The 22144-nt window shown below is 39.4% G+C and overlaps 1 protein-coding gene across 1 annotated transcript in view; it reads left to right on the forward strand.

The window, feature by feature from the left end:
* The window catches only part of TMEM131 (transmembrane protein 131), a 172114-nt gene that overhangs the window by 110121 nt on the left and 39849 nt on the right, over positions 1–22144 (forward strand). Inside the window, exons 9-22 of the mRNA XM_065402904.1 lie at positions 1047–1197; positions 1295–1351; positions 2786–2847; positions 9539–9647; positions 11959–12067; positions 12574–12727; positions 12827–12997; positions 13377–13487; positions 13579–13713; positions 14886–14990; positions 16659–16745; positions 19320–19472; positions 20366–20441; positions 20534–20651. Of these exons, the coding sequence (XP_065258976.1) occupies positions 1047–1197; positions 1295–1351; positions 2786–2847; positions 9539–9647; positions 11959–12067; positions 12574–12727; positions 12827–12997; positions 13377–13487; positions 13579–13713; positions 14886–14990; positions 16659–16745; positions 19320–19472; positions 20366–20441; positions 20534–20651 (1598 nt within the window). The remainder of the gene's footprint in view (positions 1–1046; positions 1198–1294; positions 1352–2785; positions 2848–9538; positions 9648–11958; positions 12068–12573; positions 12728–12826; positions 12998–13376; positions 13488–13578; positions 13714–14885; positions 14991–16658; positions 16746–19319; positions 19473–20365; positions 20442–20533; positions 20652–22144) is intronic.

The following is a 22144-nucleotide window of genomic DNA, read 5'->3' on the forward strand; positions in this document are numbered from 1 at the left end:
AGTGAGTCACGGGCTCAAGTCCTCAGACAGGAGCTGAGCAACTGTTATATAATGAGCAGGCCCAGGCCCTGGGTCAGGGTGGGGCAGCAAAGAGTCAATGGCTCAGGCCCTCAGACAGAGGCTGAGCAAAGGCAAGTAAACAGCAAGTCCAGACTCTTGGCTCCAAAGGGCCTGGGAGAGGGGGAGACTGCCACCCACAAGTTGGGTGGCAGGGGGGACGCAGGCCCACCTACTCCACTGCATCCCAGCCCGGGGCCCTAGCAGCGGCAGAAGGCCTGCTGCTGAGTCGGTGGGGATCCTGGCCGCAACACACTGACATGGGCTCTGGCAGTGCTGCAGCCAGACTGGGGTCGGTTGCCCCCGGGCTACTTCCTAACTCTCCCTCTCTATAGGTACCTGGGTCTGGACGGTGTCCTCCAAGGGGTCAAGCACCATGGGCTCCTCAGGGTAACTGGCGAGGGGTAGGCTTGGCAGCTCCTCTGGGTAACTTGCGAGGGGCAGGCTTCACAGCTCCTCCGGGCTCTGGTCGGCGTCAGGCATCGGCAGGTCAGACCAGTCTTCAGGTCAGCTGCTGATTGCCAGGGTCTACCAACCAGCCATCTGGTCTCTCCAGCAGCTGTTCCTCTAGTAAGCTCTGGGGCTGGGCTTCAATACTTCCTGTCCTACGCCTTGACCTCTGGGGGGCAGGCACAGGATTCACTGGCTCTGCCCACTTTGGTGTCCGGAGAGGCTCGTCCCTCTCCAGGGCGGCGGGGAATCACACTGCCTCACTACAGGCACGCTTTTCCTCGGGCCAAACATGCTGACACAGAAATCTGAATGCATCTTTGTATTGTGCTGTCGGTAGATTGCTAGCTATCCCTTCTTTTCTTTTTTTTAAATATGCAATTATAATCCACTCCAATATACTGCTAATTCTTTTTAGAGCATTGTCTAGGCATAAAAATGACACCAAATATTCTGAATTTTTTAAATATAATGTGTTTGATGTTGCAGCCTTATTGGAGCTACTGCATTCTTATTTGTGTCTGTGATTATTTCAAAAGGAAATTCCCCCCTATGAAACAAAGGGAGTGATGAGAGCCAGCTTTTCTTCAAGAGAAGCAGATAATCATACAGCCTTCATTAGAATAAAAACAAATGCCTCAGACAACACAAAATTTATCATTCTTCCTGTTGAAGTAGAGGTTACAACAGGTTTGTAGGAAAATGCAGTATTCAAAATATTCAGTTTATATTGCTATACTAGAATAAGAAAATATTATTAATGGTTTTCCTTTTCTTTTTTGTAAAGCTCCAGGAATCTATTCATCAACAGAAATGCTAGATTTTGGTACACTACGAACACAAGGTAAATTGTACTTAGGGTTTTCTCATTCTAGGTTTTAAAAATTAAATCCCACACCAAAAAAATAAGATGGTAGAAAATATACATAGAAAATTCCTAGCTCTCCATTAACGAAAATTATTTGTGGAGGGGAATGGTGAACCCCAAAGATCCTTCTGTGTCTGTTGAGCTTAATTTATGCTTGTCTTCACAGGCGGGTTTTTTTTTAAATGTAATTAAAGGAAAATGACTTTTAAAATGCCATTTAAAACTGATTTTTTCCTCCTAATAATAAATAATCCAAAATGTAGTAAAAAAATAAATACTTAACATCAGATAAAATATAAAACTAAAACCAAAAAAATAACTTGGGTCTGATTTTCAAAGATGGATGGATGTGATTGCAGATGCCAAGCTCATGTGCAAAAATGTTATCAGTGCCTGCAAATAAGCAGTTAAATAAGTGGCTATATGCAAATAATTTGTATGCACTATTATAATACCGATGGTATCATGGACAAATTAGGCCGGCACAGTTGCACACACCTAACTCTGAGAACTAGGTCCATACAGTTTATTTCGTTAACTTTTGAGTGAGGTTTTTGTTTTTTAGGTGACTTAAGAGTTTTGCAACATTGTACACAAATGTTAGAATATATTCTAACTTAGAGATTTTCAATCTTTTTTCATTTGTGCACCCCACATTTTTTTCAAAAGAACGTGCAGACCCCTTCAGAAATCTTACACATAGTCTGTGCGCCCCCAGGGATCCACAGACCACAGGTTAAAAACTACTTTTCGAATTTAATTGAATTTGCTGTTCTGATTTAATCTTCATTCGTTGAAATATTGGTCAATTACATGATTATGAAATCTTGGCACAAGTGTTTATATAGTTAGAGATTAAATGTGAACAAAAAATCTGTTAATGTTCAGTATGTGCATCAGAGAAAGCAATACATAGGTGTCAGTTTTATGAGATGGTAATAAGTTGCAACTTTGGTAAAAGAAAAAAATCCATCTTTGGTGGATATGAAAAGACCGAACTAGTGGGTGGTTTGGGTTTTTTTTTTTTTTAGAGTGGGTGACATTGCTTCTGAAATGTTATGTTATTGAGTGATTCTTTCATTTTATATGGAATGATGTCCATGTAATCATTTTATCTGGTAAACATGGGTGTAGTAGAGCCGCAGTTGCTCATTGTAACATTATTAACCTGCTGAATTCTTTTTGATTTAGAAATCAGAATGATTGAAGTACTTAATACATAGAAGCATAGTTTTAAAAACGTAACATACTCTTATGAATAACAAGTTTCTGACTGGTTGAACTGTTTTTAAAGTTTCATATAGAATAATGTTCAATTTGTGCAGAAATCTGGTTGGAACAGATTGCTTTTTGTATGATGGATTATACAGTAGTATGACCTGATAATTAATTTGTCTTTGTTTTTAACAGACATGCCAAAAATTTTAAATCTACATTTATTAAATTCAGGAACAAAGGATGTACCAATTACAGTAAGTTTTATTTCCTTTTAATTTCACACGTTTTGTTTAGTTTTATGAAGGAAGAGGACTGTGTCCAAACTTTCATTCATTGACATTAACATGATATAGTCCACTAAGTGGTGGTCAAGGTTGAATTCTAGGAAACATACTTTGTTTCTTTTCCCTGGTCTTTCTGACATTGACTCTAGAAATTGCAACATGTTTCACTTAATTTCTTATGTTTTTACTTTCATTCTCAGTTCAAACTGCCTGCCTACCTTCTTAGTCTTATTAAAGCAGTACATCCTGAGGTTGCATATATAATTCTTTGGCTTCTTGAAGCTTCTCCTCTCACCTGTTAGCAAGCTGCAGTAGGTCTAGCAGGACAGATAATGAAGGGGTTAACTCTGCCATACTCCTGTCCTCTCACCAGCCCCAGTGGAAGCCTCTGGGCCCTGTGTGCCCCTCTACACTCACACTCCATGTGGCAAAGTAGGTATCAACAGAAGCCTACAGAAAGCCCCTTGAAGCGTCTACACTTTTTAGTTTGCCAACAGCAGCTTCAGCATGAGGGGCAAGTCCCCAGGGCTTTCCATCTTCCTCTCCTCACAGTGTTGTGCTATCCGGAGTTTTGGAATTTATCTGCATTTGCTGTTTTGCCATTGGTTGTTGGCCCTGTCTTCATCCTGCCCCACCATCACTACCCTTCTGTTGCCTGGTTTCTCTTCCTGCCTTCTGTGCTTCTCACTTTTCTTCCACCTCTCCCCAGTCTTTTAACCCTACAATCCAGGGCCGGCACCAGCCCACCAAGCTTGTGCTTGGGGCGGCACCTGGAGGGGGGCGGCGCGGCGCTCCGGCTCTGGCCGCTGGGGAGAGCAGAGCCGCAGTGGGCTCGCCGCCCTCCCCCGGCGCTCTGGCCGCTGGGGAGAGCGGAGCCGTGGCCGGGCTCTCCGCCCTCCTCCCGGCGCTCTGGCCGGGCTCTCCGCCCTCCCCACGGCGCTCTGGCCGCCGGGGAGAGCGGAGCCCCGGCCGGGCTCGCCGCCCTCCCCACGGCGCTCTGGCCGCCGGGGAGAGCGGAGCCCCGGCCGGGCTCGCCGCCCTCCCCCCGGCACTCTGCCGCACTCGGGGGGGGGGGGGGGGGGAGGCTTTTTTGCCTGGGGCGGCAAAAAAGCCAGAGCCGGCCCTGCTACAATCACACCTCTTCCCACCACTTTCCATCCCCATTTGAACACCACGGAGGGCCCCTATGAACAACTAATACAAGGTCTAATACCAAAGCTAAAAACATAAATCCATCAAGATCCTTAATCTCTCTAATTCTCGGCTCTCTATGAGCTGAGGGGTGAAAACATTTCTTTGCAATCACATTTTGTTCTCATTACTTCTATCATCACCCTTACCCCCTCTCTGCCTTCTTTTTCTTTTTCCCTTTTGCATTTTCCCTGTTTGTTTTGTGGGGGCAGGAACTGTTATTTTTGTGGTCTGTAAAGTATCTAGCACACTTCATGAATGCAATATATGTTATTTTGCTAGTGATACCGGTTGCTTGAATCTAAATATGGTGCTGAGTTACTACCTTCTTCATGCATCTCCAGAAAAGGTCCATCTATTTGTGAGGTTGTGGTATCTGCATAAGTGTAGCTTTATATCTTGTTCTTGATCATTAGGAAACTATTTGATTATCACCTGTTCCAGATGAGATTGTCACTTGCTTACACATTAACTAAAGCTTTTTTGGCTCTGTGATTACTTTATTATAGTGTCCACTTTTACAAGCTGTTACCATTGCAAGAATAAATGTTTTGGCACTTTGATAAGTATGAGATATGTTTTTCAAGGTTTTGGACAGGGAGTTGTACGTTTTGATTTGCACCTGATTCCTTGGACATAACCTGAGATGTGTTTTTATTCAAAAGAATCAACCACTGTATTGGTGTGATATTTATGGACTATAGTCTTTTAGCATTTCAGACAGGGCTTGAATTTCTATTACCTTGCCAGTCAAACTGATTCCAGAGCAGCTAGTATGGGTATGGGTTCTTTCCTTAAACTCCTGTGAATGGGGCTCCTTCTAGAACAGTTTAAGACGTATACTGTTGGCCTTCTGGAGCTTGTGTTCCAAAGCAGGTCATAAGCAAGGAACAAGTCTGTCACAAATTTTATTTTAATGTCGAGAAAAGACAGTGTCTATATTTAGCGTACATCTAAGCTGGCTGCTATTGAAGAGAAGTATCTGCAGGTTATCCATGTACACGCTAATAGTATTGTAGCCAAGGTTACTATATTCTTTCTTTTGTGCGTACATAGCCAGGCCAATTGAACATATTACCTGGTAGTAGAAGCCTATAGAAAACTAAACACAAAATCACTTTGACTCGTTCTGAATTCTGTGGCTGATCAAAGAATTTACTCTTAATTTTTATTCTGGAGAGAATCATATTTACTTTCCTGTTGGCTGGATAATATTTAGCAACCTTTTAGTGGTTCAACTGTGTGACAGTGTCAACATTTTATTAAAAACTTGTCATTGGTTATTTTTTGTCTGTTTATGTTCTAGAATGAACACTTAACAGTTCTGTAACTTGGTAAATTTCTTTATTAAACACATTTGGTTGCTAGAACAGAACTTTGCTCCTATTGGCACAGCAGATACTAGTACAGACATGCTGCTCTCCCTGCATAAGTACTTGGAAAGTTGTGCTGTTTAGTAAGGGGAGTTTCATGCATGTGGGGAGAGCAGCATATGGAAGCTGAGATCCATCATAGGAATATGAGAGCACAGTATACCTACCAAGGTATATAACCCTTATCACTTGCCCAGTGCTTCATACAGAAATAACTATTTTTCTCCTTTCCAGTCTATATGAGAAATACGTGATTCATCTATAGGTGTTTTTGTTTGTGTATGTTTATTATTTGGGGCAGGGAGTGAGAGACAAAATGGAGGGGAAGCTAAGTTAAGGAAATGCTTTCTTAAAAGTTAGCCATTCGGGGCGTTATGTGGTAAGGTTTCAGTTTCTGTGAAAGTTGGCAAGTTTATGCCCCCCTCTAGGTTGAGGATTCAGTCCAGGGTTTAGCTGTCTGTTTTTGAGTCTGATTAACGGAAGGTAGGGGGAAGAAGAGAAGAAGGAATCTTCCAGTTCTTTCACCATAACTATACTATAGCTTCATTGTTCACATTCCAAGGAAGGTATAGGAGGTATAAGTTTTCAAATATGTTGTTACCTATTGATTGGGCACACAGTAAAAGTGAATGTCATTTAGTTAAGCTGGGTCGGTAAGTTGGAACATCCACATGGAAGTCTGAGTGCAACAGTCCATGGCAGATCCAAATGTGTAGTTTGGCTACTTGAAACTTTTCCTTTTTCCTTGTGTGGTCATATGGCAGTTGCTGGTTTACATAGGCAGGCTGGACTGATGGCCCAGCATTCATTCTTGGTGAGAAGTCTTCAGCTTTGGAATATCATTCCTGTGCCTTCCCTGAGTGCAGATTTGGTGACTTTCTAGGAACACTACATCTCTACCCCGATATAACGCTGTCCTCGGGAGCCAAAAAATCTTACCGCATTATAGGTGAAACCACGTTATATCGAACTTGCTTTGATCCGCCGGAGTGCACAGCCCCGGAGCACTGCTTTACCACGTTATATACGAATTCGTGTTATATCGGGGTAGAGGTATATAAGAAACTTGTTTTCTAAGGTGGTATTTAGATGAGAGTTTTAATTTGGGGGGAAATGAGATTTTGTTTTAGATTTAAGAAGGTCTTTGAGGTGGTTGGTTGTTCCTTAATCTCTCTAATTTGAATTAATTTGCTTTTAAATGTTTTAATCCATGTGGAGAATTTGAGAGCTACAAATGAAAACAATTAAGGAATTTTGGACAGCAACAGAACTTAGTAGTACAAAGATTAATTCCTTTCAATGAGTTTTAGCCACGAGGTAAGCATTGTGAGGAGTTCACCTACAGAACTTTGGTGCACCACTGATGTTGAGTTGCATGCATTTCTAAAATTTCCTACTTTCCTGACAGAACTACATAAAGAATCTTGTATATAGAATGAACTGTCCTTTTAAATATTTCCAAACTTTAATTGCTGGATATAACTTTTATAATTTTCAACTTTGGCTATTAAGGAACAGATAAAAGTTAAGTATCAGAGGGGTAGCCGTGTTAGTCTGGAACTGTAAAATGCAACAGAGAGTCCTGTGGCACCTTTAAGACTAAGACTAACAGATGTATTGGAGCATAAGCTGTTGTGGATGAATACCCACTTTGTCAGACGCATGTAATGGAAATTTCCAGAGGCAGGTATAAATATGCAGGCAAGAATCAGTCTGGAGATAACGAAGTTAGTTCAATCAGGGAGGGTGAGGTCTTCTGCTAGCAGTTGAGGTGTGAACACCAAGGGAGGAGAAACTTCTTTTGTAGTTGGCTAGCCATTCACAGTCTTTGTTTAATCCTGATCTGATGGTGTCAAATTTGCAAATGAACTGAAGCTCTCAGCAGTTTCTCTTTGGAGTCTGGTCCTGAAGTTTTTTTTGCTGTAAAATGGCTACCTTTACATCTGCTATTGTGTGGCCAGGGAGGTTGAAGTGTTCTCCTACAGGTTTTTGTATATTGCCATTCCTGATATCTGACTTGTGTCCATTTATCCTTTTACATAGTGACTGTCCAGTTTGGCCAATGTACATAGCAGAAGGGCATTGCTGGCACATGATGGCATATATAACATTGGTGGACGTGCAGGTGAATGAACCGGTGATGTTGTAGCTGATCTGGTTAGGTCCTGTGATGGTGTTGCTGGTGGATATGTGGGCAGAGTTGGCATCGAGGTTTGTTGCATGGATTGGTTCCTGAGTTAGAGTTGTTATGGTGCGGTGTGTGCTTGCTGGTGAGAATATGCTTAAGGTTGGCGGGTTGTCTGTGGGCGAGGACTGGCCTGCCTTCCAAGGTCTGTGAAAGCGTGAAACTCAGATAAAAGTTAGTGTGCCTCAATCAGTTGAATATGCAAAAGCCATTAAAAACTGTTATCCATTGCTTTAGGGGAGGTACAAATGGCCATAAAATGTGAGTTCTGTGCTTGTTTACAGCACCTTCAAAGGTTTTTTATTTTGCAAGACACACAGTTCTCTCCAGGGAGCTAGTAATATATGTGATTCATTAATAGACCCATCAAGGTCATCTGTACTACACCAGAGCATATTTGACCATAAAACCCAGTACCTCTTAATCCAAAGACACACATCTCTTCCACTTAACTGAAAGAGACTGTTTGTTAGCTGTACAGTAGAACCTCAGATATATGAGCACCTGGGGAATGGAGGTTGTTCGTAACTCTGAACAAAACATTATGGTGGTTCTTTCAAAAGCTTACAACTGAACATTTACTTAATACAGCTTTGAAACTTTACTGTGCAGAAGAAAAATGCTGCTTTCCCTTTACTTTTTAGTAGTTTACATTTAAACACAGTCCTGTACGGTGTTTTTTTGTTTTTTGCTTTTTGTCTCTGCTGCTGCCCGATTGCATACTTCTGGCTCCAAATGAGGTGTGTGATTGACTGGTCAGTTCGTAACTCTGGTGTTTGTAACTCTGAAGTTCCACTGTAGTAGTGTTAGTTGGGCTGGTTGCATCTGGAAGCCAGCCACTCAAGGGCATCTGATCTGGTTTGGATAGGTCTGATAACTCGTCTAGCAGAAAGCAGTAATATAGATATACAAGATTTTAGAAATTGGCTTCTTTAAATGAAGAAAATCCCAGCAACTTTTATTAAACAACATGGTACTGATATATTCAAGATCCCGAACTACTCTGTTGTATCAGAGTAGCAGCCGTGTTAGTCTGTATCCGCAAAAATAACAGGAGTACTTGTGGCACCTTAGAGACTAACAAATTTATTAAATTTGTTAGTCTCTAAGGTGCCACAAGTACTCCTGTTATTTTTACTCTGTTGTATGACATCGGGACCTCTTCAAATAAGCTGTGGCTAATCACAGTGACAGAATGACTTCCTAACCATGTTCATTGACTCCTTTCACAACTTTAATACCATTTCCACTCACTTTAAAACATTAAAATGCTGTTGGAATCTGAAAAGTGACCCTGTAAAATTGTAGAATTCCATGTGTAGTATCTGACGTGACAAATAAATTTTCTCAGTATTCAAGTAACATTTTTTTTTTCTAACTGCCAGCTCTGCAAATTCAACCTACACTCTGAGTCAAGCTGGGATCATTGCCTTGTGAATCATCAAATGGCACAACCTTTATTGATGAACTTTAAATACTTAACAGTTCTGTTGATGTGTGAACCAGAAAAGAAGCTAGTTTTCTTCTGTAGGTGTATTAGCTCTGCAGCATTAGCAACAGTAAAATCTTAGCTATTATAAAAGTAAGATAAAACTCACTGCCTGTGTGTATTGTATCATTTTTTACATAGTCACTTTTCTCCCCATAACCGCACTTGGATTCACCTAATATTGTTAGTGGAAAGTTCTGTATTACCCACTTTACTGGATGTTAACTTGACTAATCCAAGTTCCCAGGCTTCTTAAGCTTACAATGCCGTCTTCATTATAGTGAATATAAAACTGTAAAAAAAAAAGCTGCAAATGCTGTTCACCTGATCATTTGGAAAAATACAAAAAGATGTGCACTGTTTTGGTGGTGGTTGTAAATTTTCAGCAAATTAACTGTTTAATATTTTGGCTTCTGTTTGCAGAGTGTTAGACCCACACCACAAAATGAAGCTATAACAGTACACTTTAAGCCAGTTACATTAAAAGCTTCTGAAAGTAAATATACCAAAGTTGCAAGCATTAGTTTTGATGGTAAGTATTTTTTCTTTCTTTGTAGAAATTTTAAAATATTTCTAAAGAGCTACTGAAATCTCATGAAAGATTTGAAAATTACTTTTTTGGAAAAATGTATGTCCTGTGTCATATTTCTAAGGAAAGTGAGTAATTCCTTCTCATGTCAGAATTTTGTTGATTCATGTGACTTCAAAACTGGTTTCTTTGGAAATAATTATGGCATGTAAAACTGTAAACTAATAGTTTGAGTTAGTAGCAGGAATAGATGAATTCTAAAGTACTTCATCTTGTAAACATTAAAAAAAATGGAATAGCAAAATTACTTGGATGCATAAGCAGAATTGTTTGTAGAATATATCCGTTTTTAGTTGACTGTTTATTAAAGGTAAAACAGAATCGTTGATGGTAAAAATTAGGTATTTATGAATTTCAAGAAAGCAGATACATCCTGTCCAAATTCCTATTACTAAAGTATAAGAAAAGTATCATTTCTTGGATCTTCAGTATTTTCCAACATCAGATCAGAAAACTTTCAATTTGGGCCATCCCAGAAGATATGAAAATAATTCCATATACCATGGAATCCTCTCCAGCATTCTGAATTTAAATGAATTTTAAATCTATTTTGTTTTGAAAGATTGGTGTGCAAAATAGAACTTCCACTGGTATTCTTTCCATCAGGGAGAGCACATACTGCTCACAGTGGCTATCACTTATATCCCTCCTGTCCATTGGAGAGACTTGGTGGTTCATTTCCTTTTCCAACCAAACCTCGTGGTCAATATTGCCCTGCAATTTTATTGGAAAAAGTGCAAAAAACATACCTGTTTTCTACCAAAGTTTTTATTGAGTTATCAGAATAAGTGTTTGACGCATCCACAAGTTATTACAGTAAAAATATTACAGGGTGTAGTATGTCTCTCAGGCTGAAATGATTCAGAATGGAGGTTTATGTGTTTGGATATCATTCATTTTGAGATGAACCAAGATAAAGTGTTGGGAGACTCCCCAAGTGAATTATGATCATTGCAACTTTAAAGAGCCTAATATTAAAATTTTGTAAGAAGAGAGTGAAATAAGAAGTTAGGACACAAATTCTAGACTTGCCAAATGTCCCCAGCTTGAGGCAAGGATTTGTCCAGATTTAGAAATTTGAAGAAAAAACAGATTATTAAGACAGAGATAAAATGAGTGTGGTAGGGCACTTTAAGTTGCTTAGTGTGAAGTTGCAGACTCAGCTGGGTACAACATTCTGTCTAATAAACCATTTGCAGCATTTAAGTGGTTGGCTAATGGGTTGGCTTAATGAAGAGGACCTATTCTTAACATTTTTCTGATTTTACTGCCCTAATATATGAAAATGGTAGGTGTTTGTGGCTTCCACCAGCCAATATTCATGACTTCATTAACTGCTTTCTTGTGGTGTTTCTACAAGCATGATGTTCTGCTTGCTGAGAGACCTTGGGAACAACCCCCAAGGCTTCTATCTTGTTTCAGCTTGTGCTATGTCTGTGTCCTTGCAAGCACTGTGGTTTTGCTTATTTCTATAGTCTTCCAGGTTAAAACGTCCAGTTTTTTTTCTTTCCTTATTTAATAATACTGGATCCCTGTGACTTTTATTTGAGGTTTATTCAATGCCACTCCCTGAAACTTTCCTTAGGGGAAAGATTCAGTTTCCTCCCCCATCATAACCTTATCTCACAAATAGCTTTCTCTTGTTCACATTTATTTTCCTTGCCCCCTGATAGAGTAACTTGTTGGCTAATTCCTTGTCTACTTCAGCAAGGCTCAAATTGGGACTTAATTTTGTTGCACTCTGCTCCCAATAACTACTGGTCTGAGAGTTTGGACTGAGTATTTTTTTTTTTAAATAACTGCCAAACATCCAGTTTGATTGTTTGCCTAAAAATATTCAGTCTTAAGAATCTCTCCAGCTCCACCATATGCAGCCTATTGATACTAGTAAATGTCTCTGAAGAGAAAGTATCTCATCTAGTAGCAACAGGTAATCTTGAAGCAGTTATTTAGAATAAGGAATGTGAAGATGGAGGTCACACGATTTTTAAATAACTGTGCCCTGGTCTATTAGTGACTAAGGTACCCATCTTCTTATGCATATAAAGAAAAAAATTACAGCTTTAGTATTTTATGTATCAATCAGTTAGGTGAGAAAAATGATCCTACTACTGGTTTGCAGCAGTTAACTTTTAATGGCAGCTTTAATTGCTTAACAATGAAATTTTAAGAATAAAGAATAGCTATTGATTTACTATTTTATGTAAATAAAGTGATCACAGAACCTATTTTATTCTTTGTCGTACATGTGCAGCATCAAAAGCAAAAAGACCTTCTCAGTCTTCTGGAAAAATAACTGTTAAAGCAAAAGAGAAGAGTTATTCAAAACTTGAAATTCCATATCAAGCAGAAATATTAGATGGGTAAGTCTGTATAAACTGAGTGCTGATTAAAAATTAAACACAAAGAATCAGCCGCTTTTCTTTTATTGTGTTTTGTGGAATGAGGTTGTTGTTCATGTACTCTTAACTATGGAGTTCTTCCAGTAGCACAGCTGCTGGTTCTAATTTTTTGCTTTCTTGGGATAGCAGATGAGCTAGTGTTACTCAGTAATACATAAGCAAATTTCAAGATTTGGACTCTCAGTGGCTTTCATGAGTCATTTACCTAAGTGGCTTATGCTACATATGTCATATTTTCAGAACGCAAACTTATATCACTTGCTCTTCTATTCTAAAACGTTGGAACAATCACTGTTTTGTGCTTGGATTGCCCTGCCACTGTAGCCTGAAGCAAGGGTAGAGAGTATACACTGGGAGAGCCATCCCTTTTGCGTGAATTGACTGCTTTTAGTCTTTGGAGGTAAAGAGCACAGGAGATTTTTTTGAGGAAAATCTGAAGTTTTTGATACATTTTTCTTTTTAAATAGATATTTAGGATTTGATCATGCTGCCACATTGTTTCACATCCGGGATAGTCCTGCTGACTCTGTGGAAAGGCCAGTCTATCTTACAAATACATTCAGTTTTGCAGTCCTCATTCATGATGTTGTGTTACCAGAAGAAATAAAAACAATGTTTAAGGTAAGCCCAATTCCAATGAAAGTTTTCCCTAATATTAAATATTTAATGAACTGTACTATATTAAATTTTAACATTGGTGTTATTTCTTCACTAATTTAGGTCCAGAACTTCAGCAAACCAGTCTTGATCCCACCTAATGAATCCATATATATTTTCACACTTTATTTTATGCCTTCCACGTCATCTGTTCATGTAGATAACAATATTTTACTTATCACCAACGCTTCTAAATTTCAACTGCCTGTGCGAGCATACACAGGTTTTTTAGATGTAAGTATTTATTTTTTCCTTGAAATTTCACACTAGATCAAAGAATACTAATTTGATTTCCTTGGTCTTTCTCCATGGTAGCTGTTCAACTCCTTTGTGATTTAAAACAAAAAAGCAAACTAAATTTTACTGCCCCTTTCCCCATGACATTCTCAACGTACTAAATAATTTGTCAGGGCTTGGTTTAATGTGGTGAGTTTTTCCCCCTGTTTTTTCCATACTTTCTCAGTTTTGTGGTTTGTTTGGTTCATGGATAGAATAAAGCATAGTCCCAGATTTTTAATGCTTTCACTTATTAATGAATTTGTTAGTGAACTCTGATTTTGAATGTACTGTGTATTTTTAAGTGCAGCTATAATGCCTTTCTTAATCTCTCTAGTATTTTGTATTACCCCCCAAACTCGAGGAACGTTTCATAGATTTTGGCATATTGAGTGCAACAGAAACTACTAGCATTTTATTTGCAATCATCAACAGTAATCCCATTGAGGTAAGAATCAACATATTTTAAATTCCTGTTTGTTGTAGTAAATTTTTGCATCTATGTCATTGCTGAGATTGTCATCTTTGTCTTTTTTAAGCTGGCTATAAAAAGCTGGCATGTTATAGGGGATGGCTTGACTATAGAACTTCTGGTTACTGAAAAAGGCAATAGAACCACAATAATTGCAAACCTTCCAGAATTAGAAAATGCAAGTGTATCTGATCAATCTTCAGTAAGTAAACTCTTCTTCTTGAGTCCTTAATTAAAAGCTGCTTGTAGCACATTGATAAGGGATGATAAATAATGTAGCAATGAATGACATAAGTATAACTTTCTGTCATGAAGATATTCACAGGATAAGGAACAAGGTAGCATGTTTTGAATAGAAGGTAAAATAAATTTTGTTCATATGTGGGATAGCTGTAGCCTAAGGGTACACTTGATGGGATGGTGAGTTTCTAAAATAAAATGTTCAGAAAGCTGAATCTTGGTATACACGCTTCCTGGGTCATTGCATAGTAGTCATTTCCCTGGTCACTTTCTAGAGCTGAATGAACTTAGAACTAGTCATTCATAACAGCTGCTCGGGGAAGTGAAAGTGATTCAAGCAGATAGCAGCAGGTTTCACTCTACTTTCCTCAGCTGCTCTTATGAAATATAAGTGGTACATATGAATATACAAAGATGGGCTTAACCTGTGAGTTTCTTTGTTTACAGAATGTTCCCACTGCAACCTTTGTGGGTCTTTGTCCAGCTAGCTGGACGAAAAGGGGCATTGCCCCTTTAAGGTCTCCCTTGCAGTAGATGGAGAGAAAGGAATAAAGTCATGGCCTAATTAAACCAAATCCATGGCTTCCTGTCTTTCTTCTGGTGTGGATGGACAATGGACAGAAAGGGTTATTTTTTATAATGTTTATATTTTATTTGTATAAGCAGCTTGCAGGGATTGACTGTTAACCCACTATCACTGATGCTGCTCATAGTATTAAATCATAATACCATTGTTAACATTAATGCATGGCAGCTACAAATCCCAAGCTTGGTTCTGCTGTTCTTACCATAGTTAAATAACTCACTTTGCTCTCTGCCATGATATATTATGTTCTGTTTTGGAAAATTAGGTCTTATAAAGGGAAACTTTAGAAACATTAATCTAGGTAACACTGTAAATGTTCATGGTGGTTTGCAAACAAGTTTAAAAAAAATCTCCCTGGGCTGAGGAATTTACAGTCTAATTTAGTCAGAATATTGATTAAGTTGAAAGAAAAATAACTTAAACAGATTCTGTATTGGTATATAGAACTTGCAGTTTATTAGGTATGTTTCCTATTAACATTTCTGTTTATAATGGAAGAATGTGGCATAAAACATAAATGATTCATTATATATTTGTACCACTTACAGGTAATTCTAGCATCTGGTTACTATGCTGTGTTTAGAGTAAAACTAATAGCAAAAGAACTTGAAGGAATTCATGATGGAGCCATACAAATAACAACAGATTATGAGGTATTCTTATTGCCCACCTAAATGACAATGGTGCTGCCATAGATGAGAGGCATTAATTGTTATATTTTGGCTATTGTGTAAAAGACATTTTATCCTATTGTGGACTGGTATTTTGTGCTATACTTGAAGGTTTTTTAACTGACTGAGATATTAACTCTGAAAAGCAGTTGCTACATTGGTGCAATAGTTGCTTGCCATAACTGATGCTGCAAACCACATCAGTAATCAACTATGAAGTCATAACAGTTCCATTGATGACATGTCTGGATCCTGGTGGATAGAATACTGTATTAAGCATATGTTACAATGAAATACAGTGGTACTGTATTTGCTCTGAATGGATTTGAAAAAAAGGCAAGTTTCACTCAGCTTTCCACTTTGCTTCTGGAATCTGTTTCAATCTATTATGTGATGCTTCAAGGTGAGTCCAGGTGCATTGAGGCTCGATGCATACTCAAAGCACCATGGATCTTTTGACAAGATACACTGTGATGACACTCTTAGTGTATCATGTCAGTTGTTTGTGTGAAAGCTCATTGCAGCACCTCCTTTTGAGACGTTTAGAATGTGTTATCAGCCCACAATATGGAGTCGTACTGTTGGAGAGAAGTAATAGAAAGTTACTTTACTTGACCTCTTTGGTCTTTAGTGCTAATATCCACAAAATAAGATATATTCTAATCTATACAATAAGAGGAGTAACCTTGAAGCATATAATGGGATCACTTTCATTTTTAACAACATTTGGCTGTAACTTTTGATGTCTTTAAGTGTGTGTTGACATAGCATATTATACACTATATAGTGAACATTGTGTTTGTTTTTGTGCGTTTATGGAGTCAGGAAGTGTTGTAGCATATTCTGAATGCAGCTACAGAAAAAGGGGATATTTTAGAAGTCTTCCAGTAGTCTGTATTTGGCAGAAATAATATTGGCATTTGTTTGCATATGCACCGATGCATACATATTTGACCCTCTGGGCAACCGTAAAATCTGAAGCTGTTTGTTGTTTCCTGTGTGTGCACACACTTCAGTCTTATTCTGATTGTGAGGACTTTGTTGCACTGACATCTGTTCATCTTTAATATTACTTATATATATTCCAATCCATAAAACAGACGTTTGTGTCTACAGCTTAATACTTTACCATAATTTATAGTGCTTCTAGAGCAGTTTAATATCTCCTGTGTAAACACAAGTGCAGTATTTTTAAGAAGATGTCATAGTATTTTCCAAGGAAAAACAAAAATGCTCATTGGAAAGTTTGTAACTTGTTTGTATGTTTTATTCTGCATTGTACTGAGTTGCATATAAATTGATAGAATGCGTGTGATTAAGGAAAAATGGGCTTCTTAATATTTTTCCTGATAAACTTTTGACTTGAGGAATTTTCTTTTAGAAAATTGGCTGAGGAATCAAAATGTTGGGCTGGATGATGAGACTTTAAAATAATCATCCTTGCATTAAACTTGACACACTTGGTTGTCATATCATTATGCCAAGTCTGTTGGCTTGATTATATGTAAATATGAAACATGAATAATAGAACTTTAGATTTTTAGAAAATGTGTTGGTGTAACTAAAAACAGAAATAAAAGGATGAATAGATGGCCATATAAAGATTCCACTTGGAGAAGATGTATTACTAAACTTCTCTTGTTCTTTCAGATTTTGACAATTCCCGTGAAGGCTGTAATTGCTGTGGGTTCACTGACTTGCTCCCCTAAACACATTCACCTTCCACCTTCCTTTCCAGTAAGATATTTTCTTGACAATATTTTTTCTTCAGATCCTTTCCAGGAGCAACTTCCTTTATGATTTGCTTTATGACTTGTGAATTGCTATGCTGGAGGGAACAGTGGTGATTATTCTTAAACTCTCATTAGCCGTCACTATAGAAGCGCTTATCACCCCAGATGCTAGGCATGAGACACACCTCAACTCCCCTTTTATTGTATCACTTGAACAGAGCCTGGGATATTGACTCCTGGCCCAGACTTGACTTTCTATTCAGCTTCATTATGATGTAGCTGTGCTCAGTTGTTTTCCCCATCATTCCTTCTGCATTAGTGCCAGGAATAAGAGAGAGGCATCTAATTATATCAGGTATATCTCCAGATTTCTGAGATCTTCAGAAGAAAGACTTTGAAACCAAAGAAACTTTTAAATTGGCCAGTTTACAAAAATACAAAAATAGTTGTGTATTTAGCATGGTTTCCCAACCTGGAGATGGGTTGCCCCTAAGGGGGTATGTGGCACAGTACAGGAACAATACAGCAAGGAAGCTGTATGATCCTGGATCCACTTTAATCCCTCTGTAGAATCACAATGACTGCTTGTGGAGATTTGCCTATCTTTCATCTCTGCTGCTGCAGCAGTCTTCATGCACTGAGCCCCAGAAGCATCTGATTTTCTACAGGGCTGTGTGTCAGGGAGCAGCCCATTAACCAGAACTTATCTTCTCTGCTCCCATGACATTTGGCACAACCATGGGATCACGGGTAGCCTGGCTCAGCTGTGAGCCATGAATGGATGATCACCCAGTCTGAACAGCATGTAGCCTTCTGATGGGTAGCGAACCAAGGAGGAGGGAGAATCATCAGGGAAAGGAATATAAAAACTAAAAGTGCAGGGGGAGAGGGAGATCAGAGAGGAGAGATGGTAGCAAAGGACCAGTGTAGGGGTGCTTTATTGCAAGGGCGTGAGTTGAGTAAAGGATGGGAATTGGATTGTTAAGATTTTTGAAAGGCTGTCAGCTCACAAAGGGTATCGTTCAGCTGTATAGTCTCTTCTTGTTGGTAATCACTGTACAGGTTTAAGACAGTGTTTTGATTAAAAAAACAAAACCTACTAGTTTTTGCCAAAGAGTTTAATGGAGTCCCAAATTGCCCATTAATAAAAGATGGGTGTATCTGCAGGACTCCATACATGGGGCTCTGGCACAGTCATTTCTTCCTCCTATGGAATGTGTCCATTCATCAGGACAAAACCGTGTAGTAAACTATCCCTTCATGCGCCAGTCATCACTTTGAAAAATGATTTTTCTTGTTTATGACACTTCAAGAATTTCCTGAGCCTACAGCCATCGTTGTGGCTTGCAAGCCCACAGCTGTAACTTACCCCCATTCTTCACCCCAGCTCATGCACTGAGATATATAAAAGGTAAATCTCAGATTTCATTTGAGGGAAGGATGCAAGTTTCTAGTCCTCTTCCTTGCAATAAAACCTCGAAAACATAATTTGTTTGCATCTCTCTATATTCTTTGATGAAGGTTGAAAGGTGGTCACTGATCTTGACTAAAGATCACAGGTTATTCATATTCCCCTTCACGTTTACCAGCATTGACCTTTGCAATGACTGGAAAAACATGACCACAGGTCCAGTGATTTTTGGTAGGATCTCAGAGTAGTTTGTGGCTATGGGGGCTGTAGCATCTATACCGCCAGAGATGGCAGTTAGGGCAATCACAATTTCCAGCTAAGCCAGTCCTCTACTGAGCATCTGTGATGGCTTTTTGCCAGAAGAGGGAATATCTCAATGAGTTCCAGCGTGGTATAGTGAAATAGACACAGGATGGAGAACATGGGGCTCAAGCATTTTAATCAGAGTTCTGCAGATGACAGTTGAGTCATCTAACTCTTCTGCTTTAAAATGATGAAATGTTACTTACCTGCTTTATAGAGGGATGATCATGACTAGAGCTGGCACAAAAACTTGGAATTTCAAAAATTTTCTGTGAAACATCTATCTGTTTCTCATAAATTTTCATGAAAGTTTCATCCTGTTTTTTGGCCATCTCTGGTTGTGATGTTTTAGTAGTAGTATTTTTAAAGCACTATATGTGTTCTACATTTCACCATATACATACTCGCAACCCCGCAGTAGCTGAGGGCCTACTGGATTCCAGAATCCTACTTTATTGTCCCTTTCAAAATACTTCTAAATGTTTGCAGCTATGCACCAGTTGCATCACAAGCAGCTGGTTCCCCTTCTGCCCTGGGGGAGCCTAAAATCCAGCCCTTGGTCTCCCTCTTTTGGCACCTTTAATATAAAAGGAGTCAGATACATTTGGGGAGTATCTCAAAAAATCATCTTCCTAATCCTCCTCCAAATTCTTAGGGTGGTTCTGTGCATAGTAGTGTGATAAACTGGAGAGGAATTGACTCCGTTTTGGGAGGGCAGAACGAAAAATTGTGCAGGCCTCAACCAAAATGCTAAGGTAGGTAAATGCTACCTGTGTAGGTAGATGTCTGATGGCTTGCCCACTATGTGTTGTGAGTGGGAGAAATGTATACAGTATAATTTTTTTTCCCTTTCCTTTCCTTTAGGGGAAAATAGTTCATCAGAGTTTAAATATTATGAATTCCTTCTCTCAGAAGGTGAAAATACAATATGTACGCTCTCTGTCCGAAGATGTACGGTTTTATTACAAGAGATTAAGGAGCAATAAAGAAGATTTAGAGGCAGGAAAAAAATCAAAGGTTGGAAAGTTTTGTGTATTAGTACTAATAGGCAGTTTTTCTTTAAACGTAACACATTGATAATTTTGCAGTTATTCAGAGAATCAAGAATATCAGGGTTGGAAGGGACCTCAGGAGGTCATCTAGTCCAACCCCCTGCTCAAAGCAGGACCAATTCCCAACTAAATCATCCCAGCCAGGGCTTTGTCAAGCCTGACCTTAAAAACCTCTAAGGAAGGAGATTCCACCACCTCCCTAGGTAACCCATTGCAGTGCTTCACCACCCTCCTAGTGAAAAAGTTTTTCCTAATATCCAACCTAAACCTCCCCCACTGCAACTTGAGACTATTACTCCATGTTCTGTCACCTGGTACCACTGAGAACTAGATCCATCCTCTTTGGAACCCCGTTTCAGGTAGTTGAAAGCAGCTATCAAATCCCCCCTTCGTTCTTCTCTTCTGCAGACTAAATAATCCCATTTCCCTCCGCCTCTCCTCATAAATCATGTGTTCTAGTTCCCTAATCATTTTTGTTGTCCTCTGCTGGACTCTTTCCAATTTTTCCACATCCTTCTTGTAGTGTGGGGCCCAAAACTGGACACAGTACTCCAGATGAGGCCTCACCAATGCCGAATAGAGGGGAATGATCACGTCCCTCGATCTGCTGGCAATGCTCCTACTTTTACAGCCCAAAATGCCGTTAGCCTTCTTGGCAACAAGGGCACACTGTTGACTCTCATCCAGCTTCTCGTCCAGTGTAACCCCTAGGTCCTTTTCTGCAGAACTGCTGCCTAGCCACTCGGTCCCTACTCTGTAGCTGTGCATGGGATTCTTCCATCCTAAATGCAGGAATTTTTCTTTATTTTAGTCATCAGAGATGCTTACTTCATTTAATTGTTCTTGTACATTTTGCAGATAGCAAATATTTATTTTGATCCTGGTTTACAGTGTGGGAATCACTGTTATGTTGGATTGCCTTTCTTATCTAAATGTAAGTAATTTTCATTTTTGCAATTAAAATCTCAATGTATTCCCCCCCTTAATATTGAAGGGTTGTATAAAAGTATGGTTTTTGTTTTTTAGCTGAACCTAAAGTTCAGCACAGCTTAACGATGCAAGAAGATGCATGGGATTCTGATTGGGATTTGCATGAGAACTTGTTCAGAGTGTGGGCAGGAATCAGAGAGAACTCAGGTCATAGGTGAGTGTATATTTGCCCTGTGGCCTGTGAATCACTTGATTCTTTTTGTTTTGTGTTGCCTGTTTACAGTATTGAATTCTTGTGTTGCCAGAGAAGGGCAAGGAATAGTTGCTAGGTTTGTTCTTCTAAAAGAGTTTGAAGGGGGGCAAATGACATTTTCCTGAAGGTGCTATGTTTGGCTTAGGTCAGTGGTTATCAAACTTTTTTTTTTTCTGAAGGCCACTTGAAAATGCAGAGGGTCTTGGCGGGCCACTTAATGATCTTTCCAAATGTTGTTGGTACCGTTAGCGAACTATTGTAAAGCACTTCGGATAAAAGCGCTATACAAAAAAAACCCCTTAATCATTAACATTTTTTTGTTCTACAAATAAAAGCATACAACTCATATTTTAATATCAGTAGTCTTACCTTTCTAATGCGATGAATGTGCCCTCTCTTCCCCCACCATGGCAGCCCCTGAGCTGGGGCTGAGAAGGAGGGGGGGGGGTCTGTCCCTCTCTCCCCTGCAGCGACTGCGTCCGAGCTGAGGCTGGGAAGGAGAGCGGGGGTCTCTCCCTGGCAGCTGCAGCCCTGGAACTGAGGAAAGTCGCCTCTTTCTCTAGCCACCGCAGCCCTGCACATCCCAAATTCCCCCCACCCCCTCTTCTCACCCCACTGCCCTTTCCCACCTACCCTCTATTCCCTCCCCAAGGCCACCACCTCACCTTACATGTGCATCTTCTCCAGGGGCTAGGCACCTAATTAGTGGAGTCATGCCTGCACGGCTCCACTAATTAGGTGGGTGGCCCTTCATTCTCTCATATGCGGCCGCCCAGGTGTGCACCTTAGAGGAAACTATCCACGGACCACCTGAATGGAGCTCGCAGAGCACTGGTGGTCCATGGACCACAGTTTGAGAACCTCTGGCTTAGGTAAATCAACTAGTGTGAATTTGTAGTTGACCATCTTTCTTTGTAAACTAGAAGGCTAAAAGAAACCCCAGCTTACACAGTATTCCTAAAATATGTGGTATTGCTTGTGCAAAATAGCTGCTGTGCTTCTGTTTATCTAGATTGTCTCCTTTTGCCGCTGTACTGAGATTGCTACTTTTCAGTGGTGAATAAAGTAATCTTTTAGTTTTGTGTAAAGTATTTTGGGATACTTTTTTGAAAGGTGTTATATGGAGCGTGATAATGACTAAAAACATATTCAAACTAATGCCTAAGAAGTTGAACTGTTGTGTGGTGCTACTGTGCTCTGTTAAAAGCATCTGCTATATTTCATGCATGAAGTGGCTGCTTTTCAATGGTGGATAATATGTTCAATGTCTCAAGGGTATTGTGTGGATTAGTTAATGTTGGCAAAGTGCTTTTGAGATCCTATTTATTGTGATATCCATTTTAACTTTGATTTTATTAATGTTCTAGACTTTGTGAAAACACAAAAAGACTTAACATAGGTAATGAAATATTGCCATAGAACTATATCAACAGCCTAACAAAAGTGCCTGGCAC

The sequence above is a fragment of the Emys orbicularis genome, chromosome 1 (assembly GCF_028017835.1).
Source record: "Emys orbicularis isolate rEmyOrb1 chromosome 1, rEmyOrb1.hap1, whole genome shotgun sequence".
NCBI lineage: Eukaryota > Metazoa > Chordata > Testudines > Emydidae > Emys > Emys orbicularis.